This window comes from Mytilus galloprovincialis, chromosome 8 (assembly GCF_965363235.1).
Source record: "Mytilus galloprovincialis chromosome 8, xbMytGall1.hap1.1, whole genome shotgun sequence".
In the NCBI taxonomy this organism is placed as follows: Eukaryota; Metazoa; Mollusca; class Bivalvia; order Mytilida; family Mytilidae; genus Mytilus; species Mytilus galloprovincialis.
Window position 1 is genome coordinate 84163456 of NC_134845.1, and position 22487 is coordinate 84185942.

The 22487-nt window shown below is 34.3% G+C and overlaps 1 protein-coding gene across 1 annotated transcript; it reads left to right on the forward strand.

Moving 5' to 3' along the window:
* Window positions 1-19024: 19024 nt before the first annotated feature.
* LOC143043603 (uncharacterized) lies at window positions 19025-20427 on the forward strand. Its single transcript, XM_076215834.1, has one exon. The coding sequence runs from the start codon at window positions 19080-19082 to the stop codon at window positions 20400-20402; it is 1323 nt and encodes a 440-aa protein (XP_076071949.1). The 5' UTR covers window positions 19025-19079; the 3' UTR covers window positions 20403-20427.
* The last annotated feature ends 2060 nt before the right edge of the window (window positions 20428-22487 follow it).

Genomic DNA, 22487 nt, shown 5'->3' on the forward strand with positions numbered 1-22487 from the left:
CCTCAAAGATACAAAATTCAAGCCTCCGGATTGCTCATGTGCATCGTCACAATACAATTACAGTCCAGCTGGTCATATTACTGGAGACCTTGGCATCGTTACCAATGAACAACTAAGATAGTTGTTAGCCAAGGGACCAAAATATAGAATCCCCCAGCCCATCAACTGGAAAAAGAATTTCAAGTTACTGATGGATTCAGTTGAGGACTATGCAAGAAAATGGGTTGAGCGCGAACCAGACGAACCAGAACTGGACACTTTGTCTGAATGGATCAAAGTTATTCGATCATGCATTCAGAGGCGCATACAAAAACTACGATGTAATATGAGTACTAAAGTTTCTAACCCTTTCAAGAATCCGGAGGTTGTGGATGCTTTATCCTCTTTGCATGACAAATATGTCGTTGTTCCAGCAGATAAAGCCTCCAATAAAATTGTCTTCATTTACCAAGGACGAAATTTTACAAAATCATAAATCTGTTCGAAACATCTTTCTAAAGTACTGACTACTATTCTTTCGACAGTTAAAGATGGGCTTCGAAAATATTGTGAGGAGATATATTCTACCAGTGGTGCTAACCAGATGTGGATTCTCAAAAATTCGAAAGATCTACTGCTTAACCTTCAATCACAATCTTTGCAATTTTGCAGCAACATCAACACTTTTGATTTTTCTACGCTATATACTACTATTCCCCATGCTCAGTTGAAAGATCGACTACACCATCTCATAAAACAGAGCTTTTTCTATAAAAATGGAAATCGTAGATACAAATTTCTTGTTTTGGGTTACAATAATTCATATTTTGTGAAAAATCACACTGAATCTCCCAGAAAATATACTGAAGATGATATTATCAAAATGTTGGACTTTTTGATCGACAATATATTTGTTGAGTTTGGAGGATTTATATTTCAACAGACAGTCGGTATTCCAATGGGTACTAATTGTGCACCCCTGCTGGCTGATTTGTTTTTGTACTCGTATGAAGCAGAATTCATTCAGAACCTTCGATTGATTGATTGTTGGTTGCTTAACGTCCAGTGGCAAATATTTCATGCATATTCAGGACGAGAACAAGTTCACAATAAATACAATAGGTAGGTTCATACAATAGAGGCCATCTGGGATGATGGTCAGGGAAATTTGGACTGCCACTGGAAAATGAGGGTATAATGGATAGGGTCAGAAATTTTGCCTTGCAACAGGCCACCTACGGACCCCTCATAGAGTTGTTGCACGGGTTCTTAACGTGCCAAGAGCGTGGTACTCTCTTTACACGAAGCATCGGATTTAACGTCCCCCTTCTGACCGGACGTGACTGCGAACTTGATACATCCCGCACAGCCAAACGGACGCCCCACTTCGGCAAGCGTTTTACTGCCGGTCGGGAGAAGACCAAGTGACCATATTTCTATACCCCAGTCACCCTTGGGGTGCAGAACCTTCGAAAAGACAAAAAGAAAAAGCACCTTGCGAAATTCTTTAATTTTACTTTCCGATATATTGATGATGTTCTATCATTGAATAACCCATATTTCAGCCAACACTTACATCTCATATATCCAAGTGAACTTGAAATTAAGGATACCACTGATACTAGAAGGACTGCTTCATACCTTGATCTTTTCCTCAATATTGACGTAGATGGACGACTTCACACGAAAATATATGATAAACGGGACGATTTCAACTTCCCAATTATCAATTTCCCATTTCTCAGCAGTAACATACCCTCTGCCCCTTCGTATGGTGTTTACATATCACAATTGATACGTTATTCTCGTGCTTGTTCACACTATACGGACTTCATATACAGGAGTGTGCTCCTTACGCAGAAAATGCTCCAACAAAGTTATGAGGACAGATTAAAATTGACACTCCGTAAATTTTATGGACACCATCACGATTTGGTGGATCCATACGATATGTCGTTGAGCAAATTAGCTAAGGACATTTTTACCACATGGTAGATTGTGTTTTGTCATAATGTCGTCTAATCTTTTAATTACCAAACGTTACTTATTTCCGATTGTAAACTCGCATTACTATAAGACGTGGTACGGTACTTGTCTATCCCAAATTCATGTATTTAGTTTAAATGTTTAATGTTTTATTTGTAATTCTCATCGGATTTTGTCAAATGTGTTGACGTCTTATCTATTATATTTATGTGTTATGGTAAAGAAAATTAATCACCGCCTTCATTTATCAGATTTGATTTCGTTCAACATAATCAGTACGATATTTTACGTTTGAAGTAAGATTCAAAACAAACCGGACATAGTTTTATAATGTAGTTAATTGCTACTTTAGTTTTATATTAATAAGTATTAAAATGTGCTTTGTTATTAAATGCAATATCAGTATTTAGTTCAAGTATATAATCTTAAATCAATCCTAATTCTATCTTATTCATTCTTATGTGACGTCATTTTTCATTTTTTGATGATCTGTTTTACAAATTCAAATGACGTCATTTTTTCGTAATTTTTCAGTTTCAAATAGGACGTCACTTGGCGTAGAGGTTTAAACTTATTCGGATGTGTCTACTTTTGTGTTTCAAATGTCTGGTTATGTAAATGTATTTCAGTTGTTTCCTGTAATTAGTTAATACTTCAGTTTTATCATATACATCTTTTGAATATTCATTTTATAAAATTTACTGTTTGCAAAAGTATAAATTATTCTAAATTATAAGGATTTTCTGGTAACTAACAGAAAACCCTTGCCGTTTTTGGCACAACCTTTTTGATCTTTTGGTCCTCGACGCTGTTCAACTTTGTACTCGTTTCGGCTTTCAAACTTTTGTATCTGGGCGTCACACGTAGGTTTTGTGTGGACAAAATACACTTCTGGCGTATTAAAATTTTGAACCTGTTGCCTTTTGTTGGCTGTTGTTCGTGTGATTCTTTGTCAATTGTATTCTCCAATTATTTATATTATAGTCCTGTGTTGTCATTTTGATGTTATATTTCACATGGCCATAAAAGTGCGAGGTATAGCATGCCACAAAACCAGGTTCAACCGACCATTTTTTTACTTTAAAAATGTCCTGTACCAAGTCAGGAATATGGTCATTGTTATATTATAGTTCATTTCTGTGTGTTTTACATTATAACGTTGTGTCGTTTGTTTTCTCTTATTTTTGATTGTAAATTCACATTGCGATAAGACGTGTCACGGTACTTGTCTATCCCAAATTCATGTAATTGGTTTTGATGTTATATACATATGTTGTATTTGTTATTCTCGTGGGATTTTGTCTATGTGTGTTGCATTTTAGTGTTATGTCATTGTTCTCCTCTTATATTTAATGCTTTTCCCTCGGTTTTAGTTTGTTACCCCGATTTTGTTATTTGTCCATGGATTTATGAGTTTTGAACAGCGGTATACTACTGTTGCCTTTATTTAAAAGGTCTAACTAACAAGTTGATGTTCAACGGCTTTTTTCAGCCAAAAAGGATACAAAGAAAAACTGGCTCCGACTCGGCTGATACCCACCTTGGAAAAGACTTGAAAGGTTTGTTTTATTACTTCTTTGAAGGTATTTGGTGTAAATTTATCAACATAAATGTTACAAAAAAGTTATTAAATGTGTTGTGTCCATTAAACACTGTTAAATTATGAATGCACTACCCCATTTGTTTTCCCAAAATGTAAGATTCTTAAAGAGACATTAGTTGTCAAATTCATGTTGACCAATTGGACATAACTTCGCATATTAAAACATAAAAATTAATCATAAGGACTTACCTTATTTCTGTTTCTGATGTTGGTTTGTATGAATTATCACTCGGCTGTTGAGACACAATTTCAAAATTTCACTCTACAGTAGCTGAAACGTGGTAAATTCCATTTCTATTGGCAGTCATAGCTGTTAATAAGATGTTACGAACTTGTGCAACATATGCAATCATGAAGTTGTGTACTTAAAAATGTTTGCCGGGTGCAAATGCAAAATATATTTTATGCTCCATTCATGGGCATTATGTTTTCTGGTCTTTGCATCCGTTCGTTCGCCTGTCTGTTCCGCTTCAGGTTAAAGATTTTGATTAAGTTGAAGTCAAATCAACTTGAAACTTAGTACACATGTTCCCTATGATATGGTCTATCAGATGTTTATGCCAAATTAGAGTTTAGGGCCATATTGCACGGTCCATTTAACATAGAAAACATTTAATACATACACCACTGTCCTTGTCTACTTCGGCATGAACTTTAAAACCAGTAACAACACTAGAAATTATTGCGATTCTCTCTGAGTGAGTGCAGCCGAAGTTTAAGTTTTTTTTCAACACATTTCTATCTGGATGAAAAAAAACCCGCATAACACACAACTGTTTGTTCTCACTGATATTCTCCTTGGGTTACAAACTTCTCTTGATGCCATTTTAATCTCTCCGAAGGCAATAATACAAACTATTATCACTGAACTAGTATACATATTTGTTAAGGGGCCATCTGAAGAACGCCTCCGGGTGCGCGAGTTTCTCGCTACATTGAAGACCCATTGGTGGCCTTCGGTCTGCTCTATGGTCGGGTTGTTGTCGCTGTGACACATTCCCCATCTCCATTCTAAATTTTATTATTCATGTAAGAAACGGTTTTCGCATGGGGCTGCCACTTTTGTTTATATACATTAGAAGACCTCTACACGCTAGCAAGACTCCTTTTCCAGCCCAATAACAGTTTGTAGCAGCTTCGCTGATTGGCTACAGCAAATATGACCCTCAAGCGGCAGTTGTTTGATCTACCACGCGCGACATATAAACTACGAGGAGCAAGTGCGGAGACTTGGTTTTAATTCGATTGGTAAATATACTTATGGTGAAAAAGTATCACGTATGCAAGAGTAAAGTTTCTTTTCATCTTTGATAAGGGATAAGATAAATACGCAGATGTTTAAAAGAAAGAGACGACAGGAAAGAAAGTGAACGGAGAAATGCTGTGCAACAAGGATACCTTGAAAGAATTGTAAACATAATGAAGCTACAAAATATGTATAACCTGTATGAGGAACTCCCTCATCATCGCAAATGCTCGGACAAATATATATTTGCAATGATTAGCAGTTAAAGAGTCCAAACATTCTGGTTTTTTTTTTATTTTGAAATAAATATAAAAAAAATATGTATAAATTGATCACGTTATCTAAGTTAATCTAAGTTTGAATTTTATTTGTAAATAAATAGTTTGCTCTTGTCTGATTTTAAAACTATACTGTAAATTGTAAAAATATTTGAATAAGGTCTTGACACGATACAGCATTTTAGTGGTCATGCGGTGTAAAGCAAACATCAATTAATCCATTGAGGTAAGCAAATGATTGAACAGTGCACAGGGCCCAATGCTAAAGTGTCCAGGACCAAAAAGTAGACTGCTATATATGTTTGCACCCGGTTACATGGGAGTAGTCATAGGGCATTTCATATCAACAGATGGTTTACGTATTATGATCTACAATCCAATGGCTGCTAGGTTAAGACTCGCAACGTTGTGTATGATTTTTTTATGACTTAAGACACTACACCACAAGTATACAAAATGTCATCTCATATTAAGTATGCAAGGATTGAAAAGGTTTGTAAAACTGATCAATACCTAAACGATTTTGGATTTCACAGTTACAGAAGATGTGGGACAAGGAACCAATATAATGTTACACATGGGAATGCTTGCAAATCTTTTCTTTTCACTAAAAGCCAAGGCAGTTGAAATTGGCATATAAGTGCAACATTTGACATGTATCAGTAGATAATTTTACCACTTTTAAGGCTGCTTTACACGACTAAACTGTAAAGATCGATATTGGAATTCAATTTGGATCAAGTAAAACGTAATTATACACTTAAAAGGGCAGCATGTATTACGGGGTAAGAAAGATGAGCTGGTGAGAGTTAAGGAATTCAAAACATTAATTGATTATTACAGAAAGGTGATATTCGATGGAGCAGAGTACAATTGTATTAAAATTAGACAAGAAAACCCGAGGCGGTCACACTATTAAACTATTGGTGATGATGTTCGAAGATAGCAAAATTACATTCTTACTAGAATTACTCAGATGGATGAAAAGCCCAATTGATCTACCAAACAAAAAATGACTCAAATTGAGGTTACGAGGAGAACTAGTAAGATGACCAAAAAGGGAGAACGGTACTACAGAGAACGGAAGGAGACTTCTATGAAAAGAGTGAAAGTGTAAGGTTTCATGTTAACAAAATGTGTAAAAATAAAAACGTATGATATTTTATAAATTGTAGTGCGTCAGAATCGCTTTTTTCATCCCTCTTAATTCTTTACCTCGTATCTTTAAAAAATAACCCAAAAAAACTTACAAAATTAATAAAACTAAGTCAATGCTTCAGGCTATGTTTTCTTGTACAGAAAACATATACATTCTATTTCTGTGATTTTCCTTTTTTTAGCAGCCACGTCCAATCAGAATGGAGAGATTAAATCCGATGCCTTGAAACAACTATTTGAGGGATACGCAGGTGGCCTGTTGCAAAGCAAAATCCCTGCCCCTACCCAAAACACCCTCATTTTCCAGCGGTAGTCACAATTCCACCGACAAACACCCGGTTGATCTACCTACTGTATTTATTGTTTAAGTTTTCTCATCCTGAACATGCATGAAATACTTGCCACTGGATGTTAAGCAACCAACAATCAATTATACTGTAGGTGATCAGAAGATTTTCAGATTTGTGTTTCGACCATGAAAATAAATACATGATATTGACTGTGTGTTATAATAGTTCAATTGAAATATTTGTTGTCATGTAAACTTTGAACAATAAGTTTGAAACAAATAATATAAACAAAAATAAAATCAAACATACACAAAAGAGGGACGAAAAATACCAGAGGGACAGTCAAACTCATGCGTATCTAAATATGTATGTAATGATACTGAATAATTACTTGAAGGGTAATGACTTCAAGCGTTTTTGTTATAATTAATATTTATATTAAAGAATGAGTGATGCAACAGTACCACCATCTCGCGATCCGCCCACATGTCTGCCGTTGGTCCATTACTGTCCAGTGAGAAGATGTTGTAATTGTACCATGTATTGTCAATTTATATGCAATGTCATAAAATTGGTGTATACTAACGACGCCATGTATATTATATTGAAACTATTTAACCTGATATCGTTATCGTTAAAATTATGACAGGGTTACTTTGATAGTCTACTTGTCTTTAAATTGACATTGTGTAATGGTGTGTATTTACTAGCAACAACTAATTTGTTTTAACTGTGTATGTAAAAAGTTAGTCGTTGCTAGTCTGTTGACTATATTAGAATATAACCATAAAATCCCGTATGGGACATAATCAAGAGGTAAACGGACAGAAAGTCACAGATCAAAAAGTCACAGGACATAAAGTCACAAATAATCTGTTGACAATTATTTGAATATAAAAGAAAAATATCTTGAAATATTGACGTTTTAATACATATATTCATATTAAAGTGTAGGAATGTGTCACTATACTTGAAAAATGAAGATTTATTTAATTGTAATCATGCATAGGATATTTTTGGCACCATGACGCCATTTAAGTGCAAAGCCACGTTGACATTTTGTTTTTAAACAATTATTTGATCATCTTTGATATTTTTTTAATACATTTTGTTTACAATGTTGGTTTATATACAACAGATAAAAAAAATACAAAAATATTCTTGTAGAAATAAGTGTTTTTTATTCAAAGAAAATATTCAGTAAAAATGAATTGTGACTTTTTGTCCTGTGACTTTTTTCCGTGACTTTTTGTCCTGTGACTTTCTGTCCTACATTCAATAAAGATAGCCATTGAACTAGACATACTTGACAAAGCTTAAGATTTTTCGAGCCTATTGAATCATATATAAATCCATAACGTTTTTAAGATATCTTGTAAAGAAACTGGATTCTGCCAGCTCGATAAATCACTTACTTACAAGCAACGACAAATTTATTTACACTCGCATGTAAAATAAAATATAGTCGTTGCTAGTACATGCACATCACTCAATATATACAAATTGCTCTTCAAAGTAGAATGTAGGAAAAAAAGTCACAGGAAAAAAAGTCACGGAAAAAAAGTCACAGGAAAAAAAGTCACAGGAAAAAAAGTCACAATTAATATTTTGTATGAAAACTGTCATATGATCTGCACTTATATATTGGTAATGACTTTTGTCTGTGTGTGTTTTTTTTCTGCTGTTCATGTGCAAGTATGGTTTTGTGTTTTTTGTATCCCATGTCCTTTTGTTTTATTATAAAATCTAGAATGTAAACTAGGAAATGTGTCAAAGAGACAACAACCCGACCATAGAACAGACAACAGCAGACGTTCACCAACAGGTCTTCAATGTCATTCAAAGGATTTTTTTTGTAATGTTACTGATACATGTTTTGTTGCAATTATTTTCGTTTCATGTGTTTTTACATTAGAAGCAAATTAGACAGCTTAGCATATGTTTCTACAAAAGCAAAAGAAAACCTGTACACGCTCGTGAACTGATACAATGTATGTTTTGTTGTAATAAGTTTTGTTTCATATCTTTCTTGAATGATGCTAGTTATAGACAGCTAAACGTATTTTTCTACAAGTCTTATGCTCTTTTGCTTTGGAAATTACACGTAAAATCGCAAAGCAAAAGAAAACCTGTACAAGCTCGTGTATTGATATATTAAAAAAGAAGATGTGGTACCCAACTGTCCACAAGAGACCAAAATGACACAGAAATTAACAAACATAGGTCACCTGTACAAGATCGTGTACTGATACATGGGTGGGCATAACCTACTAAGTTGAAGAATTTGTTGTTCCAACCTTCACATACATTGTTGGTTCTTGAATCACCGTTGACTGTTGCGTCATGGACATTCCATATAGTTGGTGGGAACATGGGTGGAGTGCGGCGCATTACTAAACGGAGACCTTGACCTGGTGCTGGGTTACGTCTCATGTTGCCACTTACATAGGTTGCATCAAAGTAATCAAGAAGTTCAGCTGCTTCTGGTGGGTCATCTGGACACAAAGTTCTTAGCAGGTGGACACCATTTGGCAAATCAGCTACAGGCAGAAAGGCAAGGCCGTCCATCATACCACAGAACAAGCGGAAGTCATCGCTAATCTTGTAGTGGGGAACCAAACCAAGGCTCTGTATCTTTCTCCAAGTTGCTTGTGTAAGATGATAGAAACATCCCTGGTTGTTGATATGGCGGCCAAATACTGCCGACACTGCACGTAGAACGCCATCTTCGAAGTCTGTTACCACAGTCTGAACATTTAACTGTAGGTGGCTGGCTTGGCATTTGTCGACCAATGACTGAAATAACTCTCTGTATGTATCTTGATTCTTGTTCGGCAAGAAAGCATACACTGTGGTGACTGTAACATCTTTAAAAGGTACTCGGATGGTGTACAGCTGTTTAAAAGGATGTGGAGCTACAGAGAAAGTACCATCCATAAAAAAGGTATGGGCTTCAGCAAGACGTCTTAAACTGTCAGGACTACAAAAGACCAACATTCTGTTCTCAGCATTCTGTCCATTGTCATACAGTAGGAACTGTTGGTGGTTGGTTGTAATAGTGAATTCTGCTGGCAGTGTGACATCTACAAAGCTCTGGGGAACAGGTGGTGTTGGACGCTGGTTGCGCATGGTGCGTTTACAATTCTCTTCTCTGGGCATCATTGCTTGCACATCATCTTCACATGTTGAAACAACCTGGGCGAAGATCTGGCTTGGTTTGTCTCTGGTGAGAGCAGCCTGCTCTTTCATTGCGTACCTGGACTTAGTGTACTTTATGCTAATATCACTTGGATCATGGTTGTGTGGCTGGCCAGGAGTTGGATTTTCATTCTGCAGAGAAGTTGTAATGGACCCTTTACATGCAGTGCTGGATCGCTTCACACATTTCCACCACTGTACTGTCTTTCTGGTAGTATGCTTAGTGTACATGTACCCCTGGTAGCAAAGTTTGGAACCACCTTTGTTGCTCTTGATGACTTCCATACTTGATTTAATAACACTTGAAATTATTTTTTTCTTTTATAGAAAAGTAAATGAAGTCATACATTTTCTTTAATTTGAGTCAAAGTTAGAAAGTCTATGATATGGTTTGACCACATGTTATTGTGATTTTTGTTTTTCTATAGCTGTGTTTTTACCAATTTCATGAGAATCCTTCAATTACATGTTAAACAAACAAAGCATCCCCATTAACAATAATTATGTAATTACAACATTTATTGACAGTGACTGTTGAGATTAATTAGTGGCTTCTTGTGGCACCTTTCCCTTTTTTGCAGACCTTTCACTTCCTCTTTTGGAAGGAAGCCCTACCCATGAAAAACAACTAGGGCTTATCATGAATGAAAAGGAAACAAATGGCTTATCCTGTTTGTTTAAGAGTTTGGTTTTAAAAAGAGAACATAAATTATTACACTTTTCATTTTTTTGGTGTATTTATTAAAAAAAAAAATGATGAAAAACATATATTTTTTTATTTTATTAACCCATGAATAAAACGAAATCTGTTAATATCGATGTGCGCTTTACCTATATAAATTTTAAAAGCTTTTATTTAAAAATAATTGATCTGATACACTTTTACTAGTAGTATTATTTTTATTTAACAAAACTACATTTTTTTAAATTATCTATTTCATACAGCTGATATACAAAATCACTTTTGTCATGTGCATTCCAACATACTTCTTATAAAACATTTTATATACTTCTTTCAAATAATTTTATAATTGTGACTTTTTTTCCTGTGACTTTTTTTCTTGAGACTTTTTTTCCTGTGACTTTTTTTCCTAGAGGTTTTGTGACTTTTTTTCCTGTGACTTTTTTTCCTGTGACTTTTTTTCCGTTGACCTCAAAGTAAGCCGTCTGTAAATTACAACAGCACCGATATTATATCATAAACATTGTGTCGTAAGAATTAATGAATTTGAATAACAAATGTGAATCGATGAACGTTATAGATTTCAACTAGTCAGATCACACAGGTAAACAATGTTGTCGCTGCTCTTACATGAAAGATCTGAAATACACGTCTCTTAAACCTTTTGGTGTTTTGGGAGGCTCCTCATTTTGACTAGTCCTTGTCATGGAATACAGTTTTTTCCTGATCAGATCAACCTTCTGATAGTCGCTACATTTTACAAATGAGCTTGAGGCATCATTTTGGCTAACACCAAGATAGAGCGATATTTCTATATTTCGGTATAACGCAATTCTTTACTTTTTGATATGACGTCATATCTCAAAAACAACATTGGTGACCCCAAATTTTTTTCCGCCTAAATGATCTGTCTACAAACAAAATTTCAATGAGTTATTATTAGTAGTATAAATAGTGTGATTTCCCTTTCACTTCGTTGTTGTGATTTTTGGGGGAATCTCCTTTACCCACAGAAGTTGCATTGCTTTTAGTTTTTCTAATCTACCCAGAGCCTCATTTTGTCTCGGCCATGTTATAAAAATACTTTCATCTTCTTTTTCTCTGTAATTTGGTACAAAATAACATAGTTGAATGTACTTGACAATTAAATTATGTAGATCAAATTTTATTCTAATACTTGCAGGTGCAAATTCTCCGGTTTATGTTCTTTCACCTATAAGTGGAAAAAAACATTTCTGAACATGTCTAAACAAAGTCTAATCAGCATTTTATTTGTTGGTTTTTTTTGTGTTTGAGGCAAACAAAACTATGATTTGGAATCAACTGTTTCAAATTAGGACTTTATGAGCGGTAACAGGCTTGTTCTTTGTGCATATCCCAATCTTAGAATGTAAGGAAGTTGTGTAAAAATCTATAACAAATGGTCCTCATTTATTGTTTTAAAGTCAGACCGTTCGATTCCATTTTTGAACTGTTTCACATATACAAAACTTTACGACAAAAGAGATGATTTCAGCTTTCCAATTGTGAACTTTCCATTTCTAAGTAGCAACATTCCAGCAGCACCTGCATACGGGGTATATATCTCCCAATTGATACGATATTCCCGTGCTTGCATTTCCTATCATGATTTTCTTGATAGAGGGTTACTGCTCACAAGTAAGCTATTAAACCAAGAGTTCCAAATGGTGAAGTTGAAATCATCCCTTCGTAAATTTTACGGACGCCATCACGAGTTGGTTGACCGTTATGGAATAACCGTTTCACAAATGATATCGGATATGTTCCTTACGTCGTAACTACAACCCCCTTCCCTTTCATGAATGTGACCTACCGAATTAGACTATTTACCGGATTTGTAATCACATAAGCAACACGAAGGGTGCCACATGTGGAGCAGGATCTGCTTACCTTCCGGAGCACCTGAGATCACCCCTAGTTTTTTGGTGGGGTTCGTGTTGTTTATTCTTTAGTTTTCTATGTTGTGTCATGTGTACTATTGTTTTTCTGTTTGTCTTTTTCATTTTTAGCCATGGCGTTGTCAGTTTGTTTTAGATTTATGAGTTTGACTGTCCCTTTGGGTATCTTTCGTCCCTCTTTTGTGTAAAACCGAATCTATAACAGATTCCAAATTACTGTCTACTGTGTCAGTGTCGTTTGGTTAACCTTTTCATCGGCCTTGGCACCATAATCTTCTATATCAAATCGGTAACCATCATTTTATGTAGGCGAGCACTAAATTATATATTATACTCTTCCTTCACAATATGGGTAAAATTTCAGTGAATTTTTTATCAGTTTAAAAGCTTTTTCAAAATCAACATATTTTCCATTAATATTAAATTCTTTAAAATACGCTTGACAAAAGTATACCAACTTCAGACATAAAATTATTTACTGCAAAAGCTTCGTTAACAAGAGGGTTTGTGTCATGGCAGTTAATTCTACAAAAATATAATAAAACTTTACAGTAGGGTGCCCAATCAACAAATTTAATCGATTTGCCTTAAGGGAATAACACACGGCTATATTTTATATCATTTGAAAGAGGAGAACAAGCCTCATCGAAATACCGTTGTCTGCCGTGGTCACGTTTTTGTTAAAATTTTATATTTCTAACGCCAAAAATGACTTAGATTGACTTTTTTGCATACAGGGAGCGACAAAAAATCAAGAACACCCAGTAAATAAATAAACGTTTGGAACTCCCCATCTTCTTTAAGTCTTGTTTCAGGATCATGCATCATGGTAGCTGTGCTGATCTTTTCTGAAATAACTTCTTCCAGAGACTCCCCAACTTCTTCCTCTTGTTTTAAATTGACAGCTGCCACTTTATCAAGTGTCAGCTTCATTGTTTCCATTTGATTTTCCATAGTCTTCATTTGATTAATCACTGTTAAATAAGTTTAACAAAATATAAACATTATTTTGGTTTAATAGACATACATGGATTTTTTTTTGAAATATATTGGTTCATATTTTAAAACTTATTCTACATTAGTATTGATAACTGCTTGGAAATGCTTACTGAGCTAACTGGGACTGGTTCTGGATCCGGCTCTGGGGAGGTAACTGAGATTAGCTCTTGGTCTGGCTCTGGCTTGGGACCACATAGCGGCATGGCATACCAACTCGTCGGAGACTTCTACTCATCTGGAAGTCCGTTTATATCCTCACACTGAAATATAAGTTGAAGACATATTCTGCTTTCACAATTATTTTTTCAAAGTACATGTATACACATGTTAAACAAAACATAAATATATTTACCTCAAATAATTCTAAACAATGGGAAAACCGCCCTTGCACGGAATTCCAACCGTTGCCCCCCTTGATAGCCGGTTTAAGAACCATAACGGAATTAAATCTTGCGCTAGATACCACAGCTTCGAAATGCTCAAGATAATTATTGATTGGTTGTTCAGGGGAGATAACTGGGATTTGCACTGGGTCTTGCTTCAACCCGTAGTGCATCTATGCGTGGGACCACATAGCGAACTATGAAAAACATTAAGTAATCATAATACTGTATATCATCGCAAAATATTTACTTATACGAAAACATGTCTTCTTGCATTTTTTTTATGTGGTAGTTGTTAAAAAAGTATACATTGATCCCACGGATCCGGTTCTTGCTGACGAATGATTCATTACACAAAGTGCTTGGCGCTCTGGCGCAATATGTACCACCTTTAACTATGGCGTACAGATTAGCTTCCCTTCCATGCTTGTTCGAAGACTTTCATATAATATGCGGAATAGGCCTTTGATCCTTCCGCCGAATTGAACTTGTCCGAAATCGATTCCCTTTGCTAGCCAGTCGATAAAATCCATCCGTTTTTCGCAACGGGAAATAGCTAAAATACCAGGGGTCTCATCATTTACAAACAATGATTGCCTTATTCCGCTACAGAAAACAGTTTTTTTCTGATTTCCATTTGATACCATTACATCTCCTTCTGCCAAAGCAGGGGGTGGGGGTTATGACCAAGGCAAACATGGATTGGTTGTTATTTAATAGAATGATACATGAAGGGAACCATAAAGCTTTAAACAATTGCAAAAAAAAACACCACATATTGTACATAAGGTCAACTTGAAAAAAATATAATATTTTAACTGATAAATTATATCTCTCAAGTGGTGGTCAAGGACCTCAATGTTACTAAAAATGTCATCTGAAATAATGCATTTTTTTCCAATTAGTGCCCCCAAAGTGAAAGAACTAAGTCATAGAAATATTGCAATGACTAATTGATTGAATGATTGATTGTTGGTTGCTTAATGTGTAGACTAGTGGCAAATATTTCATGCATATTCAGGACGAGAACAAGTTCACAATAAATATAACAGGTAGGTCTTGTCACAATACAGGCCATCTGGGATGATGGATGGGGAAATTTGGACTGCCACGGGAAAATGACGGTATATTGGAAAGGGACAGAAATTTTGCCTTGCAACAGGCCACGTACGGACCCCTCAAAGAGTTGTTGCAAGGGTTCTTAACGTGCAAAGAGCGTGGCATTCTCTTTACACGAGGCATCGGATTTAACGTCCCCAATCTGACCGGACGTTACTGAGAATACATCCCACACAGCCAAACGGACGCCCCACTTTGGCAAGCGTATTACTGCCGGTCGGGAGAAGACCTAGTGACCATATTTCTATTCCCCAGTCACCCCTGGGGACAATATATATTGATAATAAAGTAATGTAGTAAACTATTAATTAATGAAGTATTGTAAAGTGTATTAGTTGTTGATTCTCAAATCACCTATATATGTAAGCAAGTCTATATTTATACATTAAAGCATTTATTTACTTTTTTAGTGCACGTGTACTTATTATTACATGTAAGTGTAAATAAATTTGTCGTTGCTTGCATTTAAGTAATTTCTACGATATGGCAGTTATAATATCTTTAACTTTATGGATTTATTTATGATTTAATTTGCTCGAAAACTCTTTCAAGAGTATTTTAAATTATAATGTAGAGCTTCAATGGCTATATATTGATCCTGACCCTGACGAGGTGCCAATGATGTATCGTAAAAGAAAGTCAATTAATTGCTTTCTTACTAGCCACGACTAACTTTTTTTAAATATACAGGGTAAAAGAAATAGACGTTGCTTGTACATACAGAAAGTCACAGGACAAAAGGTCATAATTTATTTTTTCAAATCTTTGAATAAAAAAAATGATTATTTTTTAAAAACATTTATGTAATTCTCTTGAAGTATTGTATATAAATTAATCAAAAAAATATCAAAGATGATCAAATAATTGTTACGAAAACAAAATGTCGAAGTAGTGGCTTCATGCACAGGGACTCGGTTAGCAGATTAAAATTTTGTTAATAAATGTTTTTTATATTTTTTTTAGTATTTCCTGTCTATTTGTGTTACTTTATTCACGATTTTGACGATGTCATCGATATTTCTTTGTTTTCTAGCAATGTGCACTTTACTATCCATATCCGTATACTGAAAAAACCTAAAGGGATCTAAGTCGCCATCTTGGATTGCCTTACCTACTTGGAATAAAAAATATTTAAAAATATTAATAAATTACTGTATACCTTACAAATGCACTCGTTTTCTTCCTAAATAATTCTTCTATCCTATGCATATTTTCATTTCCCGATCAACGGAACCCTTACGCAGCTTCGGTAGCATTCAGGTTGAAACATTCAAATTTCCCGGCGAAAGCAACGTTGCTGGCACTCTAGCCGTTTCGCAACGATTCAGACGAAAGGGGAGGTAACATCTTGTTATTCGGAACTTCTCGGATGAATACTCTCTACCTGACGATAAGTACCCAAATTATCGAAATGAAATTTCCCGCAATAATTTCCCCGCTAACTACAAATCCGCCAAAAACAGAATCTTAACAGTTAAAACAGAATTGTAGAACAAATGGAGGAGACAAGTTCGCTAGTTTCATGGTATTTATTTATTGTAATTTAATAGTCAAAATTAGTTATATAACAGTTAGTTAATTTAGTTAGTAAGTCTCTTTCCTGATAAAAATACTAGATTATTTTTTTTTTTTGGAGGGGGGGTAGGCAAATCTTAAATGTAATAATCTGGAAATACACAACTTGAAATAGTTATTTCAGTGTCTGTACCATGTAAGGAGCCTGCAGTTTGATGGTTGTCAGTGGTTCATGTGTCTCATATGTCTTTTTTTCTAACTTACTTATATTTTTTGTCTGGGTCCTAGCCGACTATATGATACTGTTTTTTTCGTTGTTGAGTGACGTACATTGCAAATACTTAGACCTCATGACTTCATATGAAAGAAAGATTGTTTTTCGCAAGAGGTGAAAAAAGTTTGACTAAAAAAAAAACCATACCCCCCTCAAATTCAAATGGTTGCTTACTAAGTCCAATATACTGCTTTGTATTGCTGTGTATTGCAGGATTATGAGAAGTGAATCAATTGACTGAACTCATATGGAACATATTCATGCATAAAGTTAGATCATCGCAAGAAGTATAATAAATATAATATAATCATTTAGACAGCAAGCCAACAAAAAATATCCTTAAAACCTCATATGCGAGTTTATTTGGGATTGATAATCCATTTCCTGATTGTCTCATTGGCTATTATACTGAAGATGAAAATAACTTTTTAAAAGAAGCCCAAAATGCAGCAAACCTATAATTTGATGAATAAAGAAAATATTTGGTAGATGTAGTTCAGACAGACACCGGTACCCAGCAAACAAAAATTACTTTTGAAATTAAGAGTTTCAGTGCAAACACTAGACATAACACAGGTAGCTGTTGACTTTTGTCTTTTATGAATTCTATACACTGCTGTGCAAGTCAGGGAAGTGCCCACATCACATTATAATCCTATTGCATACAGAAGCCTGCTATTTGGTGTGTTGTTGGTTGCTGTCTGTCATATTTGATTTTCCTTTTTTTTTATCCGTCATAGATACATTTTTCATGTTTGAAGCTGACATAACAGCATGGTCTTTGACAAATTGTTCGTTGTTGAAGGCTGTACAGTTGACTTATAGTTGCTTAAATAAAGTCATATTAATTAATTATTGACACTTTCCTACTTGGCAGGCATACCACAACTCCTGTTTTGTTTGCTTATATTGTTAAAGGCAATATACTTTATAAACATAATGCAAGTTTTTATAAACAGCAATAAAGTTGGATACCTATTGCAATATGGTGGATAGATTTCTTCTTAGCAATCATACCACATCTCCTTTTTCATTATATAAAGAGACTGTAAAGCTGCAAATTGACATTATACTTTATTAACATAATAAAAATTTAAACAAATAGCAATAAAACTGGATATCTATTTCAATACATAAACTTAAATACAATTGTTCATGCCCAATCAATGAATATTTTGTATTTACTGAAGCTAGCTTTTATGGGATTTATATTACTTATGCATACATTCTTGCAAAAAAAAAATGTTGCTTGAAAATCTAGTACCATAATGTATGAATAAAAGAAGATGTTGGGTATGCATCAACGAGACAGTAACTCATGAACAAAAATAACAAAAACAAGGCATATTTAAAGCAAAAACAAATGTTTAAGGCTACAAAAACAACACTTTGTAATTCAAAGAATATCTTTTTTTAGGCTGACAGAGAATATCTTTCAAGATGAGAACTCATCTATTGAACTGTATGAAATACAACAAAGAAATTTGGAATTTTCCACCCATGAAATTGGAAGAATCATAAGAAAAATTCCAATGTTTATGAATTGTGTGGCTAAAACAAAGCGATGTAAAAATAATTATAAAAAATTCACCAAAGTTTATTATGGACTTGCCTGGAAGATTCCAGTTTCAAAAGAAGATGAATTTAAATTTCAACACATTTCAAATATGATTCAAGAAAATACCATTTTAATAAGTAAAACTGACCATGCAATAACATTAGGACACTTTAATGGTTGTTTAGTCAATGGCAACAGAATTTTAACAGAAATTACTTTTCATTCCTCTGGAATATGGAATGTAACAATTTCAGGTAAAAAGGTTTTTCTTGATGATTTAAAAATATCTGACACATTTGAATTGTCTAAAGAAAGTATTAAGTGCATAATTGACTTAGCTAAAAACTTTATAATCTGTTCTGGGGTTGATGAATCTGAAATCAACAACATCATTGATTTACCAGAAAATGCGCTGAGAGAAAATCGTGCAGATACCAGTCATGATTCGATATTTAAGTACAGATCTAAAAACTGCAAAGGTGTTGTTCCATTTCAATCAAAATTAAATGTATGTGCAGTATGCAGGAAATTTAAGAACAAAAATAATGACAATGATTTTCAAAATGACAACAAGACTTTACAGAAACCATGTGATGATTTACCAGTAAATAACTATAATTTGTTACAATTAAAACAATTTTTAGGTGGTTTTCCAGAAAAAGCACAATCTTTTTTATTATCACAAACTCAGTTTGTTAATTTAAATCCTCATGCTAGGCGCTGGGATAAAGATATCATCAGAATGTGTCTATCAATTTACTGTCGTTCTCCTCGTGCATATGAAGATCTTGCAAAAAGTGGATTTATGGTTCTTCCGTCCAAGTGTTTACTCCAAACGTATAAAAACAGAGTGCAGCATGAACCTGGAATACAAAAAGACATTTTACATTGGATGAAAAATGAGGCTTTAGCCCAAAATATTGGATTAGGTGGCTATGAAGGCGGGATTATGTTGGATGAGATGTCCATTCAGGAGGACTTAGAACTTCGCAAAAAAGGCAACTCATTTGAAATCATTGGCTTTAATGAGGGACTTGATGAAACAAACTATATGAAAACTCTTTGCAGTGGTAAGGAAAGTCTTCAACTAGCTTCCCATGTGTTGCAACTTTTGTTTTTAGGACATACAGGTTTCAGGTTCCCTTTTGCACATTATCCGACGACACAAGTCACTCCATCTGAAATGCTTTTAATATTTTGGCAATCAGTAAAAATGCTAGGATTGTTTGGTTTCACAGTAACATATGTTAGTCTTGATGGTGCTCAATACAACAGAGACTTCATGAAGATATTAATTGATGGTAAGACATCAGAAACAATGTTTTCAATGAGTATTAAGAACATATATGACAGTTCAAAACCAAATATACATGTTATAATGGACTATTCCCATGTTATGAAAAAAATTCGGAACAACATATCTAAAAGCGGTCTTCTCAATACTCACAAAAAAGTATTAAAATTTGAATCAAATCATATTTTTTGGGAGCACTGGTACAAGGCATACCAATGGGACATAGCTGTGAACCCATTCAAAATTTATCAGCAGTTAACTATGGAACACTTTTTTCTCACATCTCAATCAAAGATGCGGAATAAACTAGCTGAGGATGTTTTAAATGAAAATATGCTTCATTTAATGCAATGCTACCAAATTTCACTGAAAGAAAAAGGTGACGAGCTAAACAGTAGCATTGAATTTCTAAAAAAAACTTCTGTACTTGCAAAAAATTTTAGGGATCAACGTCCCATATGTCAGTATTCTGATAAAAGACTTGATGAGAACAGAGAGGTCCTGAATTGGTTCAGAGCTTGGGAGGCTAGTATTAAGCAAAGTACTGAAATCAAAGATAAAGAGAAGTGCCTATTATCATTTCAAACAAGGGAGGATCTTACCTCACTTCTGGTGGGTTTTGATGAAATGTGTAAAGATAGATTTCAACGCATATCCTCATCAATTATTCCAAATCGAATTAACAGTGATGTTTTAGAAAACATATTTTCTCAACAAAGGGGTCTACACAATGGAGCAAATACCAATCCTACTTACCTAACATACAGTAGAACCATGAACACTATTATACTTGGTGAAGGTTCAATATCAAGAAAATCAAATACAGGTGGACTGTCAAACTGTACGACGACAAACATCTATACAACTGGAACTTCCAAGGAGACATGTAGCGAGCCCTGCAAGAAAATCAGGAAACAATAAACTTCTAAAAATGTATGCAATAGAATATAATGACAAAATTTGAATTTGTTGAAATATTTTATTTTATTTTAAATTGTTATTTATTTTCCTGAGTTCAGATAAATGAAACAGGTCAGATTATTAATGATAATTTGTTTTGGTGAAACGCAAAATTTTTCTGAATTACAAAAATAACTTAAAAATATATAAAAGAAGATGTGGTATGATTGCCAATGAGACAACTATCCACAAAAGATCAAAATGACACAAACATTAACAACTATAGGTCACCGTACAGCCTTCAACAATGAGCAAAGCCCATACTGCATAGTCAGCGATAAAAGGCCCAGAAAGAAGGCAATCTGTGTACATATATATCCTGGAAAAATACATACCATAATCAAAAAAGATTGACATTTTGACCTCTAGATGACATGTTTTTTTGTGTTGTTGGATTGCTATCTCATTGAAATACCCCATACAGTTTCTGTAAATTTGTTAACAATTTTTGTAGACATTGGACAATCTGGAATTGGGCATTGTATAGCTATTTTTTCAAAAATATGTACATGATATATATTTTGTTCAGAATTTTTAGGGTCTTTGTTGTTGGATTACTGTCATTGATGTATACCCAACACCATGCACCTGTAATACATGTAGATATCAGTTTTTAAGTGAGCTCAATTTAAAAATTTTAATCAATTTGAATGGAATTGGCCAACCAATTACTAGAAATAGGTGAATGAAAGGTGAAGTATACTTACATTCATGACATTTGTCTAACTAAACACACATTGGACAAGTATATACAGCATCTGGATTGGAACACGTCAGCCAACTGGTTTCATCTTCTAATCCGACACAGTCTCTGTGATACCAAATAGAGCATATATCACAGCAAATCCAGTCCTCCTCAGATTTTTCAGGTTTTCCACAAATACCACAATTCTCATCTGAGGAATCTGGAAGTGGTGTTGTTTGTTTCAACTTTCTTCCTATACCCCTTTTCCCCTGTCTACCTTTGGCTTTACTTGTTTGCTTTCTTGTAGTTTTCTTATTACCTTTCCTCTTTGATAAACTTGCTTGTGTGGTGCAATCAGTTGTGACAAAAACACTTGCACTGTCAGGTTCAGTAACAACACTCTGAGAAGGTAAATGAGTTGTAGTTTCAGTTGTGTTATCTTGGTGTACATGTATTTGTGCATCTTCTTGAGATTGTGTCATACTTTTATTAGACACTGTAACTGTTGCACTGGGTGCACTTATTTCTGTTTCTGGCATTTCAACAATTGTATCAGGATGATGTATCTCTTTGTCTGTACATGTACTAGAATCTTTGAAAATGCAATAATTTGGCATAGCACTATTCTCATTCAACTTTTCAGCCAATACTTGTCCTAATTCTGGTTTTTTCTTACTCATTGATAAATTCACTCCATATGCTTTCAAGATTTTAATCAAATCTTTCTTTGTGAATTCTAAATAGAATTTTTCATTCTGTAATGACATAGATTTTAGTCCAAGGTGTGAGACAATTTTATTTTCAGATGTGTCAGTCATAAGAAAATTCATATCAATTGTTTTAACTCCTTTTTTCTTTTCAGTTTTTTCCATAACCTTTTTACGCAATGCTTTACTTTTCTCTCTTCTTATGGCTGTCAAGTAATCCTTCCTAAACTGGGCTATAGAAACATTTAGAAAAAGGTTCACAATAAATTTAAATATAATTTCCAAATGCACACAGGTGTTTACTAATTTTTCTCCCATTTCTAATAAAATACTCATATCATCTTGCTCTTCCTCCTTAGTTTCTACTGCTGTCCTTACATAACAATATTTTAAGCAGAATTCCTCAAGTAGTGCATTGTCAGATAAAATTTCATTTTGAGCAAATTTGAACAGTTCTTTTCTGTGATGTTGAAGGTTTTTGTAACAAAGAAGAGTTCTAACTTTTAATTCAAGACTCTCAAAGAATTCAAAAATTTTGTCATGAATGTTTGTCAGACCTTCTGATAGATTTTGCTTTCTTTTGGTCTCCTCTAAAGTCTCCTCATATATTGATTCATTGGTAATTTCTGATGCAGACACAATCATTTCATCTAA

Bases quoted from the DNA above. Each gene is read 5' to 3' on its own strand.
- LOC143043603 (XM_076215834.1), top strand. From the start codon at position 19,080: ATGAAAAATGAGGCTTTAGCCCAAAATATTGGATTAGGTGGCTATGAA.